Here is a 25488-nt window from a genome sequence, read left to right on the forward strand (position 1 = left end):
TAAAATAAAAACGGGAATATTTTATTTTTGCACAAAAAATATTTTTCAGGGGTATACAGCAAATCTTCACGGGCGTTTCGCGGTGTTTTTTTTTTAAATTTCAATTGAATGTTGTTGGCACACTTGTAAAAAGGAGATCATCGATGTAATGAAATATTTACAAAATCGTGAACACTTTAAAAATCACGACCCGTAGAGTGCAATTCGACACAATTTTCCCGCCAACTTTAGTGCCCCGCAACTTTAAGTGCCTCAAAACAATTTCAGATATAGTTCAAGTTCAAAATAAACTAGAATATCTTCTTGGATGCACATCAGTAGTTTATACACCAAGCGAAATTTTTGAAGATGAAATGCGATACTTGCCGTAAAAAAAATCTGAATTGTTCGAACTTGCATAAGAGCTTGAAATCAAATTTTGGAAAACACACAGTTCGTTTAAATGTGATGTGACACAAATGAATAAATGGTTGGAATCCACTCATATAGTGCAAAAAACTTGCAAAAAACTTGGCAAAAGTGCTGATTATTTAAATTTTGCCAGTCATAATTTTGGAAGGCAAATTATTTCTAGGAAATCTAATTAGGTTTAAAACATTTTTTGGCAAATATTGAAGAGATTCAAACATGCGAAAAAACCGCACACTTTTTAAACATTTGGCAATTTAAAAAAATTCTACATTATGTATTTCGACTAACCGCCTAATCCACCTAAATTTTTAAAGGCTCAAAACTTCTTTTTTTTACTTGGGCGGCATGAAATGAAGTTTCTCCTATTATGCTTATTCTTTTTGCAAATGTTTTCCAATTGCTGCAAATTGATACACCACAAGACTTAGTTTTGCAGATTGCGTACAATTGCTCTTGAATCGGAGCATCATCTCTGCACTTAGAATGTTTCTCCTCCAAAACTACCATATTCCTTGTACTAAATGCTTCAACTCTCGTTATTTTTTCTTTAGTGCATCTCACATCACCTCTTCCATCTAACTTCTTTCTGCTGCACGAGCAAAATTTCTAGACGCATGATCTACGACTTTTGCACTTCTTAAATCTAAGGAAAACTATTTTCTATTGATGATGTTGCGAAATGGAAAAGAAAAAATTCACAAAGTTATGGCTCCGTGATGGGATCGTTTAGCATTTTCGTGAATAAATTAACACTATATTTTGTGAACACAAATTTATAGGACAGGTAAGTCTAATTTCAAATCGTTTTCTGCAATTCTAATAGAGCGAGACACACTATAATACTAAGGAAAATATGCCCATTTAATATTGATTGTGAGTAAAACAATTAATTGGGGTTTTGCTTACATTTTAATTTCAAAACTCAAGAAAGACGTTTAGAGCTAATATGTTTTAAATCGGGTCTTTGGAACAGTTTGAAGGAAAATCTAACCGGCAAATTTTGGGGATTAACATTTTTCCCTTTCTGTTGGTTTCATGTTGAGTTTAAAATTGTATCTAAAAGTTTATTGCAGGCCTGTCCAAAAAAAATTATTTATAGTTCTTCAATTATTTAGTGAATAAACATAGACAAATACGAAAAAGATAGGGTACTTTCTACAACATCGTTTTGTTGTGTTGTTTATAGTGCAACGTATGGGAAACGACAACACCAAGTGCTCCGATCTCAAGTCCCATTCGACTCTACTCGTTGTTTTTATTGCCCACAACTAGAAGAACGACGCTTTCAATCAAACATCCAGCAATCCGAAGACGTAAATGTACTTCTGTGATCATTCCAAGTTTGACTTATCCTAAAATTTGCTGGAATTGCGTCAAGTGCTTCAAAGAATATAAAATAGAGTGTCTTGTCTTGGGATAACAAGAGTACATAAAATATAGGTGAATGCACTTTTACAATCTGAAGAAAAATAAATAAACATACAGGAAGTTTGATTTGGGTGTCGCCGTTGTCCTTAGAATCTGTTTTGGCTGATCTAAATTGGTCTGGCATTTAGAACGGATTAAATAACTAGTAAAACTTCAAAGTTTGAGTGAAACATTTTCCTGACTAAAATAAAGTTTTGTTGAGATCTACTTGACCTTCAATGATATTCCAATAAACAGAGCTTAAGACAATGGAACAGTTTTTCTTGATTGCGTTAGAATTTTGCAAGCGGCTTCAGTGTTTTTTTTTAATATTTTTTTTCGGAAACAATACAAAAAACACCGGTAGTTGCAAATGTAGTGTTTTTTGGCAAATCCTTTTTCGATTTAAAACAAAAATTGAAAATGAACATTGAACAAAATTTTAATTGCATTGTATTTGGAATTTAAGGTAATATAAAAATTATTTAAAACAGTAATTTCATTAGAGAATTTTAAATAATCTGAATACTTTCGTAGTGTTGTGTTGATTAAAATCTCAGAAATTAGCCCAATTTTATAGCTATTACAAACAAGATCAAAAACTTCACACATACATCCGGATCATCTAAAATTGTCAAGATTTTACGAAATTTTTTTTCGAACCAGGGTTGAGAGTTGAAAAAGGTAAGTTTTTAATGGCCATCTCGTTGGATGCCGGGCGTCCGGTTTGCCAGTTAAGGAATATCGGTTCACTACAGCCCATCATTCAAGACAACACACTACTCGAATGCCTTGCAAAAATTGTTTTTCTGTTTCATTCTAAATTAAGTTACGTTATATTGTATAAGCTATTCAACATTTTCCGAGAAGTGTTATTTGTTATTCCAAGAGCATGTAACCTTGTACTTTTGTTCTTATTGAGAATTTCTGGAAACGCTTCAATAAATTTTGGCCAATTTTCTCTCCCTCTCATTTCCAATTGGCTGAGTTTCAAACATGAGAATATATTTGGTTTGGTCAAATTTTTGGAACAATACGTAAATATGACTAAATTCAAGGTTAAAAAACGCAAAATCACATGGAAAAAAGTTTGATTAGAAAGAGGAAAACCCCTACAACCTATTAAGTACCCGTATGTCAAATATCACAAAGCCCTTTTTGCATGATTTCTTCATTTTTGAGGAAACTCAATTCAAATAGTGATGATTGTGGAAGATGAAGAAGAAATCAAATCCAATAGGTCACAATCTCAAGGTCTTGGTCGGTTTTGAACCAATTAGCCATTCCATACATTTTGCGTGTCACTAATTTAATTCGAATCAACACTGCAAAATTTCAAACCGAATACAATGTTTTTATTCGGACAACGTTGATTAGTCTTTGCTGAGTTGGCGCCAAATATTTCAAATCGTTTTCATCACAGCTTAAAACTTTAATTTTTCATTTCGTATGCCCGTTAGATACTCGGAACCTTAATTCAAACTGTTTGCTAATTCAGTTTTCTTTTTTTTAGATGGGTCGCCGATTTTCGAATATGCTGGAAGATTATATTTGGAAAACCTAAGACATACTACAGTAATCTTACAGTAATCCTATCGTACTCCTACAGTACCACTACAGTACCTTCACATTATCCCTCACTAACTCCCAACCCAATATTTCTCCAAAAGCTAAAAATTCAAATTTTCCAAAACTACAGTAACCATGCAGTAATCCTACCGTACTCCTACAGTACCACTACAGTACCTTGACATTATCTCTCACCAACTGCCAACCCAATATCTCTTTAAAAGCTGAAAATTCAAATTTTCCCAAACTACAGTACCCCTACAGTACTACTGCAGTACACTAACCATATCCGCCCACTAACCTCAGACCAAAATCCTTTCAACTACAGAAAAGAGAGTTCAAAGATCAGGGATCAAAGCTCAAACTACATAGGGACAGAACGACACTGCGCTTTATAAATAGTAAATGATCGTTGGTTAATCTTACGTACCACTTTCCTTTGAAAGCATTCATTTAGAGTATTTGATTGCGTAATTTTTGGTATTCAAGGAATTTCGAAGACATCAGCTGTTGTAGCTTTTTTGGTGTCCGTAATGACTTTCTCGTTTGCTTTCTCTATGGTACTTCAGAAACAGGTAATGATTTTTTCTTTGATCTTATGGTTTGTAACTGAACATCGAAACAACCGTATATGAAATGAATTGGACATAATAAAAATCAACAATCGAGTGGTTGGGCTTCTGGAATATTTCAAAAAAGTGTTTTTAGTTTAAGTGAAATCTTGTAAATAAAAAGTGATTACCAAGTGTGAAATTTTTGGCATCTGTTCGATTGTCGAGGTTCACAAATTCTTAGAAATTATATAAAAATTATAGTGTTCTTTCTTATATAAAAAGTAGTTTTTCATTAAAAAACAACTTTTCAATTTAAGTTTTTGCATTGCTAAGCATAACAAAATCGGATCTTGTCAATATTTCTGAACACAAATATTTTCAGCAAATCGCAATTGTAGCAAAAATCGCAATTTTTTTCAAATTATTAAGTTCTTCCAATTAAAAATCTATCGAGAGGGCTGAGATACTCAGGAAAAGTAAGGAACTATTTTCTATAGAGTGAAATATTTTCTATAATTGTATACTTTTTTGGTTTCAGAACCCTTGTACAACGGGAGATGTTAGACCTCAACCTTTGTGTTTCCAAATATACCTTCACTTTCCAATTATTTTACACATGTTCGTTCATTACATATTGGGCGTCAAAATTCCTTCAAATCACACATGAACATGCGAACAAATTCACGTATTCTTCGTTGATTATCACACCTTAAAAACATTTAGCTTAACGAGCGCCCGAAGTTCGTTCGAATATTTTTTGGGTGTGGTCATTGTAGGCAAGGTGTGGTGATAACGATGATGGAGGTAGAAGATGTGATTTGTTTCTTATTATCACAGAATTAATAGAATAATGATTAGGATTTTTAATGTGTAGGAGATCCTTAATAAATACATAAATTACAAAAAGTTTTTTAAACAGAAATGTAAAAAACTTAAACTGGGTTTTTTTGTTTAATCTAAGAAGTCAAAGTAAGGACCGAAAATGTTTAAAATAATATTTTTTTTTAATTGAAAACTACAAAAACATTTTGAAAATGAATTTATTGTTTAAAAACTTTGACTTTGCATTTCGCACCAAGCTTTCAGGCAGTTCAGACATTCCACATTTATTTATCACAAATATTCATTTTTGTAGTTTTTCACCATTTCTCAGAGTTAAAAACACCCTGTTAATAAACAATTTTGAACTATTTGTCCAAGTCGCCGTTGAATACAAAGATCGTTCGATTTTCCGTGCGTTCGCTGATTGTTACCCTTTTCTGCGTTATGTCTTATCATCTATTTTTATCCGATCTATTTAGCAGAATAAGAAATAACCGGTAACTGTTTTTGGCGCCACGACGACGATTCCACAGACATAGGGTTTACAGAGAGACGAAAAAACGACTTTGAACTCGGCGGACGCCTTTTGTTCCTTCTTCTCGCTCTCTTGAAGGAGGATTTTATCAATTAACGGACAAGAAAAAGAGAGAGAAACAGATGGAATGCGGCTATGATCGATTTGATAACAACACATTCCTTTATATTCTCCTTTTATTCGACCATCCATTATCGGCATTCGTTTTTTATATATCCCTTTTATGGAGACGTCACGATCTTGTTCAAACAAATTATGCGGTCAAGTTCGCTGTATTGATTTCATTGCTTTTGGGAATTATAGGAAAATAATACGATTTAAAATATTTATTATATACAGTAATAATTAAATTACTTTTTAATTCAAAATATCAATTAAATACATGAGACCGTGGGAATTATGAGAGAGGAAACTGGTGACCCGTTTTAAAACGATTTTTTGTTGATTTTTGAGTTTTTGAGAGAGAGAAAGAGAGAAGAGGGGAGAGGAGAAATCCTAATGAATAAAAAGAGAGGCTATAATATATACAACAACATAACAAGGAGGGAAAACTAACTATCTAGGAAGAAAAAACAGCAGTGTCGACATTGGCCTTGTAGCCAAATGTCTTCTTCATCTCCTGTACAAAAGAGTTGGCACAATCACAGCAAACGGAGCAGAGCATTCCCATTGGATATCCCTTATTATCAGTACATCCATTCATTGGCACAAATATTTGACTGCAAGCCTTGTTTTCAAGAGAAGCTGACATGGCAGCATATGATCCGTCGTTTGGAATTGGTCCAGTGCATCCGAGCATTTGGCAGGATGGTTGTTTAACATTGTCAAAGTTAGCTCCAGAAAGGTAGGTGAGAGCTGGGTTGGAAACTGGAGCAGACGCAGAAGCTTCACCGAAGTAGTCGGTATCAGATGAGGAATCAGACTCGGCAGATTCAACAATTTCATCAGTTTTTTGTGTCGATGGCTCAGCGGCTAAAACTGCTTCATCCGAGCCCATAAATCCACCAGTGAATTCTGGGGCAACACCTTCTGGTTGTTGGAATTCCGGCTTCATTTTCTTTTGTCCTGGAAGCTTTTCAGATTTCTTTGGAACCATTGTTTCTACTCCATCCATATCGACATTAGCAAAGTGTCCATCTCCCATTGAACCCAAGAACAGGTCAAGATCGAAGTCTAAAAATTAAAAGATGAGGGAAAATATAAATGTTATCTTATTTTATTAGTTTAAATAAATTAGAGTTTTAAACTGAACTTTCAAAAATTTTAATAATTAAGAAAACAAAAACGAACCATCTGTAGCGTCAGACTTCTCCATTGGCTTGTCCATTGATTTAGCGACAACGAGGGAGACGAGGAAAGCCGTTGCGATCAATAGAGAAAAGTTCATTTTTGTGTAAGAATGAGTAAGTTCTAAAAATAGAACAAGAGGTGTTCAGTATTTTCTGAGAGTACCGTGAGCGCACTCCGCTGCCTTAAATATAGCTTCGGTAGTCGTTGATCGCACGCCGCCGCCCAGTCAATGGGGGTGGAGCTAATTTTGGGGGTAAGAAGATGGGCGGTTCGAAATTGGAATAGAGAAAGATTGAGAGAGATCAGGAAGGACAACAAAAGAGAGAGATAGGCATAATAGAATCTCGTGAGATCATGCGATTATGTTGATAATGTTTGTTTTAATATTAAAAAATGGAAAGAAGACAGATATCCTTATGATCAACCCTTAGGATAGTATTGTTTGAAAAAATATATATTACGGTATTCAGATATTTTTTCCTGACGGTTTTGTTCTAAAATTTATCGTTTTCAGGTGCACGGCAAGTTTTAAATCCTGATAAAGTTTTCCAACAATTTCAATGAAACTTCAATTTTTCCCGTTCGTAATTTTTCAAAAATTATTTTTTAAAAGGTCTAAAAAATAATTGCTTGTGGACTGCAATATTGCATTAGGAAAATAATGGAGTCTGATAAAAAACGAAAAAAAAAAACGCATCAAGCATTCAAATAAATTGAAAGTGAATGATCACACGTTCATATCGTCACCTGAGTGGACATATGACATGGATAAAGGGCTTCGGATCTGTTTATCTAGGTTTAGTGGGATATTCACGTGATATATCGCTTAACCCAATTATATAGAAGATTTTTAGATACAAACTGAACAATCTTGGGATAAATTAATGAAGAAAATATTAATTTCAGAATTTTCAACATTATTTTTTTAACAAGCATTTTTATTTAATTTGATCGAATGGTTACTTATTCTTATCACTAGCCACAATGCAATTTATTGAAATTCTGATTTCGTTTACAATGTAAAGAAACCCTATCTCATATACAGTTTGGTAACTGTAAGTAAGTTTTCTGTAAAAAAAAAAGTAAAAATATTTCCAGGTGTTCAACTTTTTATAACGGCGTGTATTTTTGTTGCAACTTACACAAAAGCATAGTGTGATTATTTTGGGAACGCTTTTTTGTGTTGTCAGATGCAATAGGTGTAATCGTCTTTCAAAAAACATTAAAAAGTTCATTTTTTGTTAAAATTGTAAAATTTCAACTGAATTCCATCAATATCATAAAATTGGAAATTTATACTGTTCTAGGCAGTTCTAACATAAAAAAATACGTCAATATACTTCAAATTGCATTGTCAATAGCATTGAATTCAGGTTAAACTTTCAACTATCTTTTTTTAAGATCAACGCCGCATCTTGGCCTATTCCAACGAGAGTTACAAAAACAAGACGTCGTAATGTACTTACTCGATCTCATTTTTCGAATTTCTCTAATATAAAAAAACAAATTATGTAGATGGATCATTAAAACAATTGGAATAGACAAGACGTAGACATAACCGCAGATAAAGGATGTTGATACGACTGAAGAAGATGTGATGGCGCCAGTAAGGCACATCTGAGGGCTTGAAGCCAAGATTCAGGTAATCTTTGGCCGCAGACATTCGTTTGTTTTATCACGAATTAATATCTTGTTTTCAATGGTATTTGTTAAGTTCCTCCATTTTTCATTCCTTGATTTATTCTTTGACCCGTCTAAAAAATAACCTGTTTTGACGTGCCAAGTTCACTTGTCAATCAAAGTAGAAAAATGGGCATTTGTTCGGAGAAAAAAGTATCTGAGAGTATGGAATTCGAAATGAGAAACCACCAATTGAATCCTAATAGGTTTGGAATGTACAACATTTGCCAAATTAGAATTTGGAAACATTTCGACTTCTGATTTTTGATTTTTCAATTTTTTTTTGTTGAGAAGACAACAGCTTCAATATCTACTGCAATTGATTCATGGATCAAATTCAAATGTATCAAAGTATTTATTTACAAACCAGTGTTTTTTGGGCAAAAGCGAGCATGTGGGATTATATACAAGAGACCGGCAAAATTGGCAATCGAACCCGTAGTCGATTGTTTAAGAAAATGGTAGGTACAATTACAGAAGCAGAAGCAAGTTGAAGAATGAATGTACAGATGAAAAATGATAGAAGTGAAGAGCATCAAACAATCAACTGATTTAGTTGAATGTAGAGGTTGGAATGTTTGATTTGTAACCGAATGTCTTCTTCATCTCCTGTACAAAAGAGTTGGCACAATCACAGCAAACGGAGCAGAGCATTCCCATTGGATATCCCTTATTATCAGTACATCCATTCATTGCCACAAAGATTTGATTGCAGGCTTTGTTATCCAAAGTAGCAGACAAAGCAGAGTAAGAGCCGTCGTTTGGAATTGGTCCAGTGCATCCGAGCATTTGGCAGGATGGTTGAGTAACTTTCTCGAAATCAGAACCCTCGAGATAAGTGGCAGCTGGATTGGTGATTGGTCCAGCAACGGCAGCTCCACCGGTAGATTCTCCGAAGTAATCCTCATCGGTATCCTCATCGGAAGTTTGAGTCGAGGCAGATGCTGTTTCTGGATTTTCAGTAACAAAAGATCCAGTGAATTCGGGTACAACTCCATCTGGTTGCTCAAATTCATCCTTTACTTTCTTTTGTCCTGGAAGTTTCTCGGATTTCTTTGGAGTCATTGGAACAACTCCGTCGACATTTCCATTTCCATCGGCAAAATGCCCATCTCCCATGGCACCGAGGAACAGGTCAAGATCGAAGGAGTCTAGAAAAAACAATGATAATAAAAGAGCTCAAATAATTTCGAGTTTAAAACTAACCATCTGGTTTTTCAGTAGTTGTTGTAGTTGGTTTTGATGCAGCGAAAGCTGTCAAGAGAACAGTAGCGAAGAATAGAGAGAAGTTCATGGTTTATTTCGAGCGGTTGTGTTTTCTAAAAATAGAAAAAGGAATGAACACTTGAAGTGAGGTACAATGTCTTCCTCGTCAGCCATTAAATATTGCCGCCCTGTAGTCGTTGATCAGAGGCGCGCGCACGCCGTCCTTCCCCAAGTGGATGGGCGGCGCTTGGAGAAGGATGGGCGGCGCCAAGGACAAAAATCTCGTGAATTATCATAAGATATGAGGTGTTTACATTCCTCTATCACTGTCTAGATAACAAATCCCTAATCAGCTGATTATATCTGATATGATAAGGATAACTTTTCGCAGTTTCTGGCGACGTTCTGTTCAGTTCGTGTCCATCACCGTTCGCGTGGCGCTGGTTTCCATTTTTTTTTTGTCGCGGGACAAAGTGTCGATGACGACGCTTATCATTTATCTTATCACTTATGGGCTAAAGATAGAGATGTATCTAACACGGGGATAAGAGATGGAGATCGCCTCGTGATATAGAATGACGCGCGGTAAAAGTCTCATGAAGATTAATGGGATTATAGAGGTTCGAAAAGGAACCGATCTCACTAGTGTGAACATGTTTCAAGCTGGACATGTTCATCTCTATCTAAGCAAACAATGTTGTACAATCGTTTTTGTATATTTTATGTTTTTATTTCTTACTTTATCTTCTGTTGAGTTTCTTAAATTCAAATGTTATTTAAGTATTTATACTAATCTAGGGATATTAAAGGGGATCTGCTTATATTTTCATTTTTCTAAGCTAAGTTTGGCGTATTCTTTGCCAGAAACTGGGTCCTCAAACTCGAATTTTCATGAGCCATATATTTTTTTACAGCTCAATTGAGAATTCACTTTTTAACTACAAGCGTTTCATAATGACAATTTGGGATTATCTGTAGATCTCGTTGTTATCCGTATAGAAAACAACTAAGTACACAAAAAATATTTTCAAATTTCACACCTAACACTTGTTTTTCACTTTAATCTAATTGAAAGTGTTTTCAACTTTTTTAATCTTAAGTGTCTTTTGCCTTCTTATCTCATTATGTTTTCTGATCCTTTCCATTCAACTTTACTCAACAATTTCAATCATTTCAAGGCCACAGGTAGGATATTTATTTATAGGATCATCAGGGATATCTATTTCTCTCTCTCTCTCATTTTAACAGTCTGATAGCGACAAGGAAGAAAAAAGAGAAATGGAATGTGTAGTTGTACTTCTATCATCTCATTTTCTTCATGTTTTCATCAGTTATCGTTGACGTGGCATTGGTCAGTTGAGGCGTGGTGTAGATCAGTCTCAATTGGTAGTTAAAATGAGATACCCGAGGGGGATCGATGTCAGTGACAGTTACCCAGATATGAATTGGATGATAGGAATGTCTGTGAAAAAAGGAATGATCGACGGCACGTTCCACAGCTAACAAGGCGTCCGTTTGTCGAAGCCACGTCATCAGGAATAAACGATTTTATCAATCATATTGGAGATGTTTTTGGGTTTTCAGATGATCTGGTCTTGTTGGGTTACGGTACAAAGGTTGATCTTATTGGCGAAGAAATCATGATTTTGACGATAATTGTTAGTAAGTCTGTACCCACCGTGCACCCGATAATAACATGGAAAACCTCGTTGTCTAGACATCGATACGAATAAGAAACTTTCTAGGTAGAGTTTTCTATCAATGAAAATTTATTTGAAAGTTGGGGTTACCCAGAAATTTCATCACTTTTTTTTATTATTTTGAGCGCTTGCGAAAACTCGAAAAAAAATTGTTGAATTATCAAAAATTGAATCCCCACAAAGATGGACCTGTACATTTTTGATAACTTGATAAAGAAAAGGTGTATTTATTTCCAATACGAATTTCACTGAAAACATTTCCGTTCATATTAATAATGTTGAGACTTGGGAGCTGTTGAAATCGGTAATTGTTGAAAAAAATGTATGCTTGTGGTATAATCCGTATTAAAATAATCAAGTATCCTGACGATGCTGCAGGTATGGAATCAAATTTTACTTTAGTTATGTTTTTCATCACAAGTCGTTTCATCTAAAGGATTTTAAGTGAGCATTTTAAGTCTAGCTTTCTAAACTGTTTCAGACACTATTCAACTTGCGTCCTTGATACCTAGAAATAGATGCTTGCAATCGTATCTGTTTGTTGTCTTGACAATCGGAAGAAAAGTCACGCAGCAACAGTTGTGTTTACTCTGTTTCCGTAGATTTCTGATCTGAAAACCACCCTACAGACATGTTTAGTACCTCTCCAAAACGTCTCTTAGTAACGGACAAAGATTAAAATTCTTCGACGGTCACAAACAACCCCATTCCATTCCCATCACCATATGTCTATTCTGATTTATGACTTATGAGTATTCGCATTCATCAATTTCAGATTTTTTGCAGGTCGACATGTTTTCAGATTCATTGGAAGTTTTTCGAAATTGCAAGTGGTAAAGTTTAATGAAATCTGTACTTATTTTAAAGATGAAGAGGTTGTGAAGTATACTTGAATAGCAGACTAAAATATGACGTGTTATGTGAACTTGGTCATTGAAACAAAAAACAAACTTCGAAAGTTCAACATTAAAATAGCCAATTGTCTTAGGTTCGTGTTTCCCATAGATCGTGTGTAGTCTAGCTGTTATCAATTTCTGATCAATTGATCAATTTCTTCGTTCAAAACCTTCTGAGGATGATCTAAGCTGAAATGAACGGGTCGTTGAATATGAAATAGTATCACTTATCACTACTCTACATGTGTGACCGCTTTCAATTAACCGACCAATCATCAGATATTCTTTTGAGAAAAGATATGATATGATTCAGCGAAAAGTGTCAAAAACAAACCGATAAGGAAGAGATTGAAGGAATGTCCCCTGGTTGTACGAAGGCCAAATATAAGAAAGGGAATACATGAGAAAAACACGATTTCGATGGTTTTAACAAGTTGGGCGCCTTCTGGCCAATTGGACCTAACAAGTCATGTGCGTTCTTTTGACCGTTGGACTAACATCTCTGAGAATAAGTCAACGAGAACAGATATAAAAGGATTTGAATGAATGTGTGGAATGTTGTGGTTACCAGTGATGACGTAGACAAGATAGCAGTCTGGCTTTTTGACGAACTGAACATTGACTCATACCACAACTATTTATGGTGTTCTTTTTACAACGATTAATGATATCGAACTTCAGAACGATAGATCATTGAAACAGTGTAATCTGATCTTTCAAACAGAAAACAAACCTTTTTAGAAGTAGTTTGAAAAGTTACAGAAAAGGTTACCATGCTTTTGGTAGATTATAACCCGACAATTGGTGGTACTCAACAAAAAATGTCACATTTCGCCATCTTTCAAGCACAACAACTTCTGAATGGCTGATCAAAATTTTACTATATAGTTGTTGGCTCGAATCTCAGGCGGGCACTACTGCTACGTTTTTGTTACTTTGAAACTATGCCTTAAATAGGCAACTTTTCAAATGTCAATAAATTAATTATTCGAGCTTTTAAATATTTAGTACAAAACGTTTCCAATCGAACTAAAATGTATACCAGTCGAATTGAAACTAATGTTTGAGGTGAAATATATATTCGCCTAAAAATCAGCAGTTCGTTTTGGAAGATGTTCTTTTTTAAGTAAATCAAGTGTCTTAGAACTATCAATGGATAAAAAATTGTATAACTCTGGCCAATTAAACTCATTCTGGTAAAATATCTCACTCATGAGATTGAATTTAGATCAAAGAGTGCGGTGTCATCCATTTATTCATTGCCCATGTCTTAATCTTTTTTCCGTGTCTGTATTATCACGGCGGCGTGCTTTCGCGCTTTATAACCTAACGCATCCATCATCAATCAGATCTTGGTCACGACCGCCGACGGACAAAGTTTTCGATATATCCATATCTCTCTCATTCTCCTTCTTTTTTCACTATCACCGTGACAATCCGACGTGTGCCATCGTGTTATACATGATGTTGAGCCGTCAACACCGATTAAGTTGGAAATTCTCGAAGATTCTTTATAATTTCTGATCAGGATATATATTTTGAAAAGGGTGTGGTATCAAAGAATGCCTCGTTGAGACTTATTTGACAGTAAAATAGTTGTCATTTGGTACCATGATCGGTCGGTGTGTACTCGAAGAAAGTGTCTTATCGAATTATATCCCTTATTTGATAATATATATGTAATTCGATTTGTGTTATACCACAAGATCACATTTGTCTAGATCTCCCCAGAAATGGGCTTCCCCAAAATAGACAACAAAAGTATTTTAAATCTTCTTTAGCTTTCAATCGTATTTTTTCTAGAATATAACATTTTTAAGTTCAGCTTTTCTGTAACAAAAATGTAGACTCCAAATGAACATGGTTCGTCAAATATTCTCACTATCAATCAGTGAAATGCCCAAGTCAAGACACGAAAAAAAGAAAGATAAGTGTGATAAAAATAGAAGTTGCGAATTATGGCGCCTTGCGGACGATGTCGATCTGTCTTCAATTTTGGTTCGGAACATTGTTATTGTGCCCCGCTTGTAGGGAGGTCGTCAAAGACGTCACAGATGAATGGGTGACTATGATTATCAGTTAAATCAACACAACAAACAGCTTTAGATCAAAATACCAATTTTAATTTTACTCATGAAAAAGAGGATTCCTCTGGACAGCAATTTGCGTAAATTTGTTTCGCTCACTTTGATAATTGCGGAGTGGTTATACAGTAGCTCTACCATTCCATTAGAGCACTTCTGGCAATATTGACAATGGTTCAGACAAATTTAGGCTCCCCGTGTGTTAGACACTAATAACCCCATCGTTATGCTGTAGATTTTCTGCATTTCTGAGTATCAAATTTGGTTATTCAAAAATGAAAGAACTTCATGGGCATTTTAGATGCACGATGTACACACCGCCTTCCCAAACGGCCACAGTTTGCGCATTGCGTGTTGTCGTTTTCGTTATGTGTACATTTTGTATAGTCATTGATCGCGAAAAGTTCCTTTTGTCCACTGAGATTATGAGTGAGGCATCATGCGCACTCCGATGCATGCGAGTTTTTTTTTTATTGTACGTATAGTTTGGTTTTTTAATCATAGAGCAATTGGATCTTCATCGATTAAAATTAAAATTCATAGTCGATTTTATAAACCTTTGATCTCCAAAGCCACGTCGCTACGTAAAAAAAGTCCATTAGATAATCATATACTCGGTCTCAGAGAGAAAAAGATTACAAAAGACGATGCCGATATTTATGAGTGCGTCGTTCAGCGTCGATTTTCTCTTGTTCTGGCCGCTTTTGTAACAAAAACCACAAGTTAATTGGGCAGATAAGGGCACAAGAAAACTAAATTTTTACAAGCTTAATAGGCAAACGAATTTGTTGAGATTTATTCATTTATTTGCTGCTAAAATTAGATTTTTAGTTGATCGACGATCGCGCGATTTTTTAAGTGGATTGTAAAGACAACATATTTACAGAGAATAATCACACAAAACATATTGTTTCAAGAAAAATGGATCTTCTTGTGTAATTGGGATAATTATGGCTTATTCCAACGTTGCGAGTGGTATCTGAAACAAAAGACAAGAAATTTCAAAAAATCGGCAAACAAATTTTCATTTCGTGTTGATTGTAAGGCTACTCCAAATCCATTTCAAATATTTCAAAAGTGTTGTTTTAATAGTTTTATGCATAATTTTTTTTGATAAAAATTATAATTTATGAATAATTTTCAAAGGTACTTGCAGTTGCTGAAATTTTATTTTCACCAAGCTGAAGTTGTGAGTTCAAAGCAGAAGATGCAATTTTTTAACTAAAAGAAAAAGCTACTTTCAATTTTTGAAAATAAAATTTGGAAACTGTTCGAAAATTTACAGTTGTGTTTATGGTTTTAAAAGATCAAGCTATTTTTGACAACTGCGCTATTTTCCAAGAACCATAGTTTCTATCAAATTAGCAACTTACCGCCCACTCCTTGCTGAAAGAGAGATTTTTCTCATTATTTTTTTGGATATTCTGTGTTTTGCTGTGGTTTGACTACATTCGATTTCTGATCATTCAGAAACTTTCCTCAATATATTTTTTTAGTACCGAAGCCCTAAAACGTTTATCTTGAGTACCCAGATAGTTGTGGTTGCGATTTGAGGCGCGTGAGATTCCTCAAATTGCCCGCTACTATTCTGAATCGTAAATGGCGAACAGAAGGAATTTTGTCGTAAATGGACAGAAATCGGAAGAAAAAAAAGAGGGAGAAAAGAGTCAAATGAGGGTGTCTTTTGCTACTCAAAACCTTTTTCTCTTAATTCTCAGCACATTGTTCAAATTCTTCATCGCATCTTCCGCAACCGAAAACCGTAGCGAAGAGGAAATGAAAGCACTCAACTTTGTCATAAAATCTGACCGTTGAGATGAGGATGCAATAAAAGTTGGAAGAGATTAAAGAATTACGATGAAGATTAGAAATCTGAAAGGGTATAAAATTCAGTTGCACTTTTCAATGAAAACGTTTTTTGGAGGATGTAAAATTGGGTTTCAGGGACATAAAACTCAAAAATAGGAATAAAATAAAATTAGAAGATAGAAGATACACCAACGTGTAATATACATATGTAAAGACTTTTTTATTTGAGGAAGTTACCGTATTACTTCATTCAGTATTCGATCAATATGCACTACTAAACGATTGATCTCTGGCTCTAAGGAAGCTTTACCAGTTAAAATTTAGGTAGATGTGTAGGTAGACATACATATAGGTGAGAAGACACTCAGATTTGTTTGTAGGTAGACATGAAGGAAGGCAGGTAGGTATGTAGGCATACAAGGAGGCATAACGGTAGACATGCAAGTAGACAGATAGACAGCCATGTCAGCCTTCCAAATACTTGAAGCACATCAACTGATATATATGCAATGTTGAAAAAACACTCAAAAAGAAATAGCAGCAAGATTCATTTGAAAATAGCTACATATTTCCATATAGAAACGGGGACGTCTCAGAATGGGAACGGTAAATGTTTTTTAAAGCATTTTTTTCGTTTTTAGCAGGATCTGTAATTCTCACCAAAGTATCTCAGGTGTTCATGCCATCAAAGTTTTTCGTTAAGTAATACTCACAACAACAGAGGATTAAACACGAACAAAATATTTTGAAATCGACACCGCACAAAAAGGTGTGTGCCTTTAAATTTAAGAAGTACAGTAACCGATTCTCGTTTATCGGTATTCCAAAATTGAAGTACGCATTGGTTATATTCTAAAAAAAATTTATTTGAGAAAATATATTTGCTGACTCAAAATTTATTCAATCGGTTGGAAAATGTATTTGTTCCTTTTTAACTGCAGTTGCTGCTCTCGCTTTTGAAAAAAGCTGTCCGAACGATGCTCCGTTATTACGCACCGCGCTTTGTTTATCGTAAATGCTATCGAACGTCAGTAATATTTTTTTCTTGTTCGCGTGTTTTAAAATTATTGAACGCGGTTTTCAATGTAATTGACAATGTCAATTTACAAATAATTTTTAACTTTTAAATATTAAAATTATGTGATTAAATAATTTTCGTTTTAGGATGATTAAAACCTATCTGACACTGTTGCTACTAGCAACCTCGGCCACGTGTCAAAAAAAGTCAGCGACTCTGGTATCTGCGGAAGGAGAAGCGCCTGCAATAAAAGTGATAAAAACCACAGGTATCAAAAAGTATTCAATAAGTCACTCAAATTTTATTCCAGGCTCGTTACTCACTGCAATTGATGTGTCGAAAGCTGATTTGGACTGGGAACAGGTCACATCACAGCAAGATGAGAATAAGAGCAATCGAGAAATTCCAAAAGTAATAAGCGAGGAGTACTTGGCTGAAAAAGTAGAACAACCACCAAGGTAAGTAATAGCGGAAATTCTAAAAATAGTTTTTGGTTTGTAGCCCTGAAGCTGAAGCTGAGTTTCAACGCGGAATGGCTTATATTGAAAGAGGAAAAGGTCATGGAAGAGAAGGAAGAGTTGCAGCTCATAGAGTATTTGAAAGAGCAGCCGCACAAGGTCATCAAGAAGCCAGAAAAGCTGTAGCGTTCTCACAGATGTTCGGAGATTATTCCCGTTGGTCCATTCAGGAAGCCAAGACAGTTTTCGAAGATCTCGAAAAAAACGGCTCACCAGATGCTCAACTTGCATTAGGATTCATGCATGGAGCCGGAATCGGAGTGGAAAAATCGAATCAAGCAAAAGCTCTTGTATATTATATGTTCTCCGCTCTCGGAGGAAATCCTCTTGCCCAAATGGCTATGGTGAGTGTTTTTACTCTTAAATTTAAAAAATAAACTATGTCATAAGTGAAAAAAAAAAATGATGATTTTGTAGGGCTTCCGGTATAGTCACGGAGTTGGAGTGCCACAAAACTGCGAAACTGCACTTTCATATTATCAAAAAGTTGCAAAAACTGTAGTGGATAATGTTAAATTCACAACTGGACAGACAATTCAACGATTGAGACTAACCGACGAAACAGATCCAACAATCCATATGCAACCAGGAAGTGCACCACTGGAGAGTAATCTTCTTGAGTATTACAAGATGCTTGCCGACAAAGGAGATACATCCGCTCAATTGGGACTCGGACAGATTTATTTAGCTGGTGGACGAGGGCTCAATCAAAATTTCGAACTCGCCTTCCGCTACTTGTTAGCTGCTGCTGAGTCAGGAAGTGCCGATGCATTGACATATCTCGGAAAAATGTATTTGGATGGAACTCCGTTTACGCCAAAAGATTATCAAAAATCATTCGAATATTTGATGAAATCAGCTGATAAATCTAGTCCTAGTGCACAGGCTGTATTGGGAGCAATGTATATGAAAGGAAAAGGAGTCAAGAAGAATTACGAAAAGGCTTTGAAGTTGCTGACATTGTCGGCTGATAAGAAGAACGCCGATGGACAAATGTATTTAGCAGAATTACATTACAGTGAGTTTTTATACTTAGCTGTTCATTTTTATTTTTAATACAAAATATATTTATTTTCAGAAGGTGTTCCAACCAACAAAGGAGTGCATCGAGATTTCAAGAAATCTGTGAAACTTTACCAGCTTGCTTCTCAAAATGGACATATTCTTGCCTACTATAATCTTGCTCAAATGCACGCTGCTGGAACGGGAGTTCCACGTTCATGTTCCCACGCGGTTGATCTTTTCAAATCTGTAGCCGAACGAGGAAAATGGGGAGAACGATTGATGGAAGCCCATAGCGCATATAAAGATAATCGAGTTGATGAGGCCGCAATGAAATATTTATTCATGGCTGAACTTGGCTATGAAGTTGCTCAAACTAATCTAGCCTATATTTTGGATCGTGGAGAAGCGACGTCATTGTTCTCGGGACCGAAAGATAACAATATGGAAAGAGCGTTCCTCAATTGGCAAAGATCTGCAAATCAAGGTAATTATTATTAAAAATTTTTAACTTATTCTAGAATTAATAATTTGTAGAATATGCTGCTGCTCGCGTGAAACTTGGTGATTACTACTATTATGGTCTCGGTACAGAAGTTGACCACAGTTTGGCGTTCTCAAACTATAAAATGGCAGTCGATAGACACGGTGTTGCTCAAGCAATGTTCAATTTGGGATATATGCACGAAGTTGGCGAAGGAATCACTCGGGATCTTTACCTGGCTAAACGTTTCTACGATCAAGCAATTGAGCATAGTCAGGATGCATACATGCCGTCGAAATTAGCATTAGCAAAACTAGCTTTTGTCTTCTATTTGGAAGAGCTCAACAAGCTGCCATTAATCAGTTTTATGGAGAAAACCGTTGGACCACGATGGGATGCTATTTTGATGACCGTTTCTGCATTGGTTCCATTATTCTTGTTCTGGAGGCACCGACAAAATGATAATTGATACGATTCTCTCCAAATGTAAAAAATGAAAAACAAAATGCCACATCCCTGTAATTTATTTAATTATCTTCCCTGCCCAGTTAAGCACATTCCGCGCCTTCTTTTAATAGTTGTAATATTCACATCAGCCTACTCGGGTCTACGCTGTCCCTTCTAATCATCAAACATTTGCCTTCTTTTGTGTTCGTGTTTCTTTTCTCTGTTAGATGGTCCAATTAGAATTCCTCATTTCGTGTGATTTACTTGCCGATTTTTTAGTAAAAAATCGGTTTTTTTCTGATGTACGGTATTCTCATACACTTTGAGTTTAAAACAAATTTTATTTCAATCCTTTTTTTCTTCTTCTATTTCGATTCGGTTTGATAAGAGTCCGATTCGTATTTTATGAATTCAAAACTTAACTTTTTTACGAACTCTGTTTTATTTTAGATGGCATCACTTTTGCCATTTGTCCAGACCCGTAGCAATACGGTGAACTTCTTTATGAGAAGATCTGGTCCAGAACTGTGGAAAACATTAACCTCCGTTTCAAAATCTGGTCAGAAGAAAGGACGTCGTAACACAAGACAACCAGTTAGACCTCTCAATCGATTTTATCGAATTGGATCCAGTATGTGAAATATTTGTAAAAGTGAATGGTTTGGAATTATTTTTCAGGTCCAATGAAAATCGAATTTGCTGGCCTGAATGCTCCAATCAGAATGAGAGAGACAGAAAATCAAAATTTGATGTCAATTGCTGAACAGACGGAAGATGAAATTCGAGATTCAATGGGTGGAACCAAGAAAATTCTCGAAGAACGAGATACGTGAGTACTTATTTTATGATTTTTCATTTTCACACATAATTCCGTTTTTTAGTGGAAAAAAGAAGCGCAACCGTGAAAAACTGCATCCGATGGAGCGTGGATTCTCTGGAACACAACTTGTCGGACAGAAACTTGGTGCACCACCACCACTCGATGGTGTGAATTTCGATGATTTTGAAACTTATTGTTTAGAGGTTAAGCGTACTTCTAACATGACAAATGTATTTGGAAGAGTTCACACAATGTCAGCACTAGTTGTTACTGGAAATGGACGAGGACTTGCTGGATATGCTGTTGGAAAAGCACCAATTCATCGTACCACTACAGCTATCATTAATGGAATGGGAATGGCATCCAGAAAGCTATTCCACGTTGAACTTCATGAAGGACGTACGATTTATCAGGACTTTTATGCTGAATGCCGTAACACTCGAGTATTTGCACAACGTCGCCCACGTGGATTCGGTCTTACATGCCATCCCAGACTGATCAAAATTTGTGAGGCTATCGGTATCAAGGATATTTACGTGAAAGTTGAAGGATCCACGAAAAACTATTTGGCATTGACTCATGCATTTGTCACTGGACTCCTCAACCAAGAGACTCATCAACAACTGGCCGAACGAAAAGGTAAAAAAAAGCAAAATTCTAAAAAAAAACCAATTAAATAACATATGTAACATTAAATTTAAACTCTTTGAAAGACGTAAACCAAAACTTGTATTTTAGAAAAGAACATTTATTATTTTTTGCTAAATATTAGTGTTTAGAAATAAAAGTTATAATCACATAAAGTAATATTCCCGTGGTACTGGAATATTACTGTAGCTGGATGTATCTTTGTAACAGCCATCAGAGGGTCGTGCCATCTGTACGAGCCAGAGCTGGGACCAAAAATAAAAATACGGGCCAAATTGAAATTTGCAAAAAAAAACTATTTTGGTTTTACTTACTTTAGATTTTTTTTAGAAAAAAAATCATTAAACCCACTGAAAACCACATTTTGTCAAAGTCTTTGTAAAAATGCCAACAAAAATTGTTTTTGTTTTCTTTAAGAGCTTGCTCAAAATTTTCTTCTCAAATCAAACTTGATAAGTCCTTTTAATAATTTTTCATTTAATTATATTCATAAGCTCTCATTTTTCTATAAATACATGCAAAAAACATCGGTTCGTTCTTCAGACTTTGTGGGTCTTCTTCCTGGGATTGCTGATAGATTTCTCATAATTCCTCTTCTCATACTTCCGTAATCAACTGGAATTTCGAATTATTTCAGGTCTTCATGTCGTTGAAATGTCCCCATCTCGTCATTTCTTACCCCAAATTGTGGCGTCACCGATTTCCACTGAACTCAAGACCGAGGAAACTTTAGAAGCACTTGATGTAATACTAGTTTGGATTTCCAAGAACATTTTCAAATTTATATTTTCCAGCGCCTGAATCTTGATGACTTCTATGGTGAAGGACGGTATCCATTAAGAAAGCCGAAATCTCTTCCATTCTTTTCCAACCTCGAAGGTCATTTGGATGCCAGATGGAGGAAACATCCTTTCAGAAATCAGGAATCGGTTAGAAGTGATAATGTACAACTTTAATTGAAAAATAAAATTTTCAGACTATGATTCGCCTGATTGCCGATAACATGGTTCCACGTTGGACTCGTGATGCTCGTGCTGCGTGGGCGGATCAAAGAAATGAACGAATGACAACGGGTGTCGAACCAATGCCACTCGGTATCGGACTCTCGCATGTGGTTCCCAAAAAGGATGACTAGGCTATTCAATTACTGTTTCTTTTTCTCGTTTTCTTTATTCAGTAGCTCTAGAAGGAAGTCTTTAAATTGTTTTCCAGGTTTGCTTTCTTTGTTCGTTTTGTTATTCTTTATAATTTTTTCTCATCGATAAAAATTTTCTGAGACCTATATCGCTACAAAATACCTACCTTTCTGGAATTACGACAGCTGTAAAATCGACATTTGGCTTCAAATGCAGCCTGAGCTGTACACGAAAACTGGACTTAAGTCGAGCCATTTTCAGAGCAGATGAAACTTTAGTAAAGCTGGATTGATTTTTCCTTTTTCTAATTGCACTTGTCACTTGCAGATGTTTTTTAATTCGTGTTTTGTGAGCTTATACTCTACAAGACAGGCTAACACAGAAATTATTTTATTTTCAATGTTCTCCAACGTGTAATGAGAGAGTGCTTGAGAAGAGTAGAACGAGAGAGACATAGTCAGCAAGAATAAAGTGATATGCGGCCAGCTAGGAACAATGCCACGTGGCACTTTTTATTTGGCCACGTGGAGTCAAAAAGTAAAAAGCTAAGTCTTGCAGGAATGCGGTTAAGAGGGGGATCGGATGGAAAGTTTATGGTGAGGGAGGTAGTGGTGAAAATTTCAGATGGATATTTTCAGACTTGATTTCGAGATTCAAATCAACGAAGTTTTGTCATGTAGCTTCCCAAGAAGATTTTTTGAAGATTTTTCATTCCACCGCGTTTGCCACCGCCATTGACGAAAGGAGACTTTTTGGAGACTGAAATCAAAAATTATAAGAATATGGAACTCATGAAAATATATTTATTTTCCATATCACATCACATATTTGTCACATTAAGACTCTCCAAATTTCGTCACAGTGTCCAGAAAAGAACCTTAATCCACTAATAAATACTTATAATTTATTCAAAAGACAATTGTCTTTATTTTTTTGAAAATAGCTTCCTCTTTTCATTATTCTCTCCGGGGGTGGTTGATCAGTCGACTAGATGAGAGGTGATCATTGAAACATGTCACAAGACTGGAATATACTAAAACAAAAGTTTGGAACAAAATTGAATCAACTTTTTGTTTTCGTTTTGAACAAGCGGTCATCATCAGTGAGCAATATATTAACTAATTCTGATTTTCATAATTTATGCGACGATTATTTACGCAATTGAAGTGTGCAATACACATTGACTATAGACAAAAACAAATGTTATTTCTCGGGATTTTGAATTTTCAGTAGGTACAGTAGGGCTGGGTTAGATGTACTTTTGCTTACACATCTTGGGAAAAACTCTCAATGAATCAACAAGAGAAGTTCGGTTGCAATAGTGATATCGTAACTTTACAACTTTCAGAAACACGCAAATAAAGGTGCACGTATTTTTTTGGATGGGTCTCACAGTGGGCAGATTATATTTCATCACGGTGGCGCTTTTCAAGACAACGAAGTTCCAAAAACATCGAAAATGGTACAAAAACTTTTTCTCCATACCAGACCCATCCAAATAAATAACTGATAATTGCGAGTTTCCGATAACAAAAGTTATGAAAATTTTGCCCAATATTTAAGAACAAAAAAAAAGAAATTCCTACCCGGTCCTGTGACACAGTCAAGTCGATAGAGACTCATCAAGTATTCCACACATCCCCAGTTTCCATTACATTCGTTTAGAGTCGAACAATCGACAGCGATGAATTCTGAAAAAAAAACATGAATTGAATCCTGCATCTACTTATATTTTTCCTAACTACTGTTAGAACTGAAATTTAGCCCCCTATGTAGTCTCTAGACATCAATAACTGCACGGGACTGAACTAATCTTTTCCCGCCACCATTATTTCCTTGATTTCATTTTTCTTCTCCTTTTTTCCATCAAAAGATTACCAAACCATAATCCTTTAATCTGGAAAAGCCAAACTAATAAGGAAGAACAAAAGGATATACTATAGACGTGATAAATCCATACGGGTAATTTACGCAAAAACAAATATTTTGCCTTGGAATCTTAGGTACGTGCTGAATGAAGTGCTTCATTTCCACCTACACCTATTGAAATCAGGTGGTGGTGCAATGTATTACTAATAATTCAAAAGGAAAGTATTGGATTACTCTGCAGAAATTTGAACCAGTTCGCCAATGTGGCGGTTCTTAGAACTTTGGTTTCAATTTCTAGGGAACAGTTTATAAAATAAAATAAAAGAATACCGTACCTTCTGGTGATTCTCGAATCACTGCTCCAAGAGCTGTGTGTAAAACGATAATGCTGATTGCAATGATCACTTTTGTAAGCATTTTATCTGCACTTTGTGTGTTACCTAGAAAAAACTATATATGAATAAATTTAAATAAATTTTAAAAAAACTCAAATAAATTTTAAAGAAATTTGAGGAAAGTACTTTAGAAAAAATGGGCAAAGGAGAGGCGACGTTGCTTTCTTTAAGAGGAAGGCTGAATCGCAAGGGGAGGGCTTGTAGGAAAGTGGGCGGGGCTTAGGAAAGAATTAAGCTGGAAGAGAAAATGAATGAGCAGGAGGGAGGGAATGGATGATAAGAATGTGTTCGTGATCATAACCTTTCCTTAAGGTTTAGGATGATGACTCAAAATTACGAAATTGAGTGGGTGGTCAGACTAGACGAAATTGCTACTTGTGAATGAGAACGCTTCTTTGTTTTCCTTGTAGCCTAATAGCTGATAGTCTCAAGTCATCAAAAAACTTCAGATGAATGGAAAAGATTCAGTGACGTCTTAACCACTTCAAAACACAGTAACCTCGTTATTTATGACTTTTATTATATTGAGCTCATCACTTTAACTTTTGGATATCTTTTGTGGTTATTTGTATACCCTATCAAAATTAATAGCCATATATCATCTTCTCGAGCTTCTTAGTCAGCTACCTTTCAAAAGTTTAAAGGATTCTAAAACGCGGTTTCCGTTTTACCTGTAGCAAACACTACGGTATGTCTCCAGAAAGTCTTGCACTTTCTTGCATCTGTTATACTGAACTTTTGTAATATTAAATGCATTTTTCAAATTTCTTACAAACTGCTAGAGTCTGATGACAAGGAAATACTATACTTTGTTTTTTCCGTGATTTGATAGTCCATCAGACGCTTCCAATTTTAAATTGGATCCAAATGAATTCGTTGTCAAAACTTAATTTTCAGGCACAAAAAAAAACGTTTTTCAGGCACGTGCATGTTTAAAAGGTAATTTGTGTCTAAAAATAAATGTCTCATTAGATATTCTAAGCATCGTAAAATAAGTCTGAAGTCTTAATTCAGTGACTTCACAAACAAGAAACACCTGAATTTGAGTGGTTTGTGAGCAATGAGCAACATGAATTGACGCGTTTAAGAGTACGTTGGTAGTGTCTCATAATTGCGATTGTTCTGTCGAAAGCATGTTTGTGTAGGTGGAGAAGCAACAACAAAATTATAAGGTTTTTTGGTCAAAGA

General features: G+C 35.4%; 5 protein-coding genes and 6 non-coding genes across 12 annotated transcripts; 6 read left to right on the forward strand and 5 right to left on the reverse strand.

The window, feature by feature from the left end:
* The first annotated feature begins 1583 nt into the window (after nucleotides 1-1583).
* On the forward strand, nucleotides 1584-1633 carry F45D3.13. The gene has a single exon (NR_069780.1). It is a non-coding gene; the product is annotated as an Unclassified non-coding RNA F45D3.13 (non-coding RNA).
* Nucleotides 1634-5373: 3740 nt separating this feature from the next.
* On the forward strand, nucleotides 5374-5490 carry F45D3.10. The gene has a single exon (NR_069781.1). It is a non-coding gene; the product is annotated as an Unclassified non-coding RNA F45D3.10 (non-coding RNA).
* Nucleotides 5491-5606: 116 nt separating this feature from the next.
* Nucleotides 5607-6781, reverse strand: F45D3.3 (uncharacterized protein). The gene is made up of 2 exons (NM_001392628.1): nucleotides 6589-6781; nucleotides 5607-6471 (listed from the first exon to the last, which is right to left on the reverse strand). The coding sequence occupies exons 1-2, from the start codon at nucleotides 6683-6685 to the stop codon at nucleotides 5858-5860; spliced, it is 711 nt and encodes a 236-aa protein (NP_001379163.1). The 5' UTR covers nucleotides 6686-6781; the 3' UTR covers nucleotides 5607-5857.
* Nucleotides 6782-8119: 1338 nt separating this feature from the next.
* F45D3.9 lies at nucleotides 8120-8251 on the reverse strand. The gene has a single exon (NR_069782.1). It is a non-coding gene; the product is annotated as an Unclassified non-coding RNA F45D3.9 (non-coding RNA).
* A 357-nt stretch (nucleotides 8252-8608) lies between these two features.
* Nucleotides 8609-9587, reverse strand: F45D3.4 (uncharacterized protein). 2 transcript variants are annotated; one of them, NM_001028759.9, is made up of 2 exons: nucleotides 9475-9587; nucleotides 8609-9419 (listed from the first exon to the last, which is right to left on the reverse strand). In NM_001028759.9, exons 1-2 carry the CDS (start codon nucleotides 9560-9562, stop codon nucleotides 8821-8823), a joined length of 687 nt encoding a protein of 228 aa, NP_001023930.1. In that variant the 5' UTR covers nucleotides 9563-9587; the 3' UTR covers nucleotides 8609-8820. The 2 variants fall into 2 exon arrangements, with proteins under 2 accessions (NP_001023930.1, NP_001023931.1); NM_001028760.9 differs by having other exon boundaries at nucleotides 8613-9302.
* A 1341-nt stretch (nucleotides 9588-10928) lies between these two features.
* On the forward strand, nucleotides 10929-11033 carry F45D3.15. Its single transcript, NR_069783.1, has one exon. It is a non-coding gene; the product is annotated as an Unclassified non-coding RNA F45D3.15 (non-coding RNA).
* A 2314-nt stretch (nucleotides 11034-13347) lies between these two features.
* On the reverse strand, nucleotides 13348-13495 carry F45D3.12. Its single transcript, NR_069784.1, has one exon. It is a non-coding gene; the product is annotated as an Unclassified non-coding RNA F45D3.12 (non-coding RNA).
* A 912-nt stretch (nucleotides 13496-14407) lies between these two features.
* On the forward strand, nucleotides 14408-14587 carry F45D3.11. The gene has a single exon (NR_069785.1). It is a non-coding gene; the product is annotated as an Unclassified non-coding RNA F45D3.11 (non-coding RNA).
* A 2540-nt stretch (nucleotides 14588-17127) lies between these two features.
* sel-1 (S5 DRBM domain-containing protein) lies at nucleotides 17128-19779 on the forward strand. Its single transcript, NM_073743.8, has 6 exons — nucleotides 17128-17249; nucleotides 17292-17439; nucleotides 17483-17843; nucleotides 17917-18517; nucleotides 18578-18988; nucleotides 19039-19779. The coding sequence occupies exons 1-6, from the start codon at nucleotides 17129-17131 to the stop codon at nucleotides 19452-19454; spliced, it is 2058 nt and encodes a 685-aa protein (NP_506144.1). The 5' UTR covers nucleotide 17128; the 3' UTR covers nucleotides 19455-19779.
* Nucleotides 19780-19882: 103 nt separating this feature from the next.
* On the forward strand, nucleotides 19883-22197 carry mrps-5 (Small ribosomal subunit protein uS5m; the record flags this gene model as incomplete). The annotated part of the gene is made up of 6 exons (NM_073744.7): nucleotides 19883-20063; nucleotides 20111-20261; nucleotides 20314-20891; nucleotides 21538-21644; nucleotides 21695-21829; nucleotides 21877-22197. 6 exons carry the CDS (start codon nucleotides 19883-19885, stop codon nucleotides 22033-22035), a joined length of 1311 nt encoding a protein of 436 aa, NP_506145.2. The 3' UTR covers nucleotides 22036-22197.
* A 214-nt stretch (nucleotides 22198-22411) lies between these two features.
* On the reverse strand, nucleotides 22412-24346 carry nssp-66 (uncharacterized protein). The gene is made up of 3 exons (NM_182388.6): nucleotides 24241-24346; nucleotides 23623-23727; nucleotides 22412-22795 (listed from the first exon to the last, which is right to left on the reverse strand). Exons 1-3 carry the CDS (start codon nucleotides 24320-24322, stop codon nucleotides 22695-22697), a joined length of 288 nt encoding a protein of 95 aa, NP_872188.1. The 5' UTR covers nucleotides 24323-24346; the 3' UTR covers nucleotides 22412-22694.
* Nucleotides 24347-25488: the final 1142 nt, after the last annotated feature.

The sequence above is a fragment of the Caenorhabditis elegans genome, chromosome V (genome assembly GCF_000002985.6).
Source record: "Caenorhabditis elegans chromosome V".
Taxonomy (NCBI): domain Eukaryota; kingdom Metazoa; phylum Nematoda; class Chromadorea; order Rhabditida; family Rhabditidae; genus Caenorhabditis; species Caenorhabditis elegans.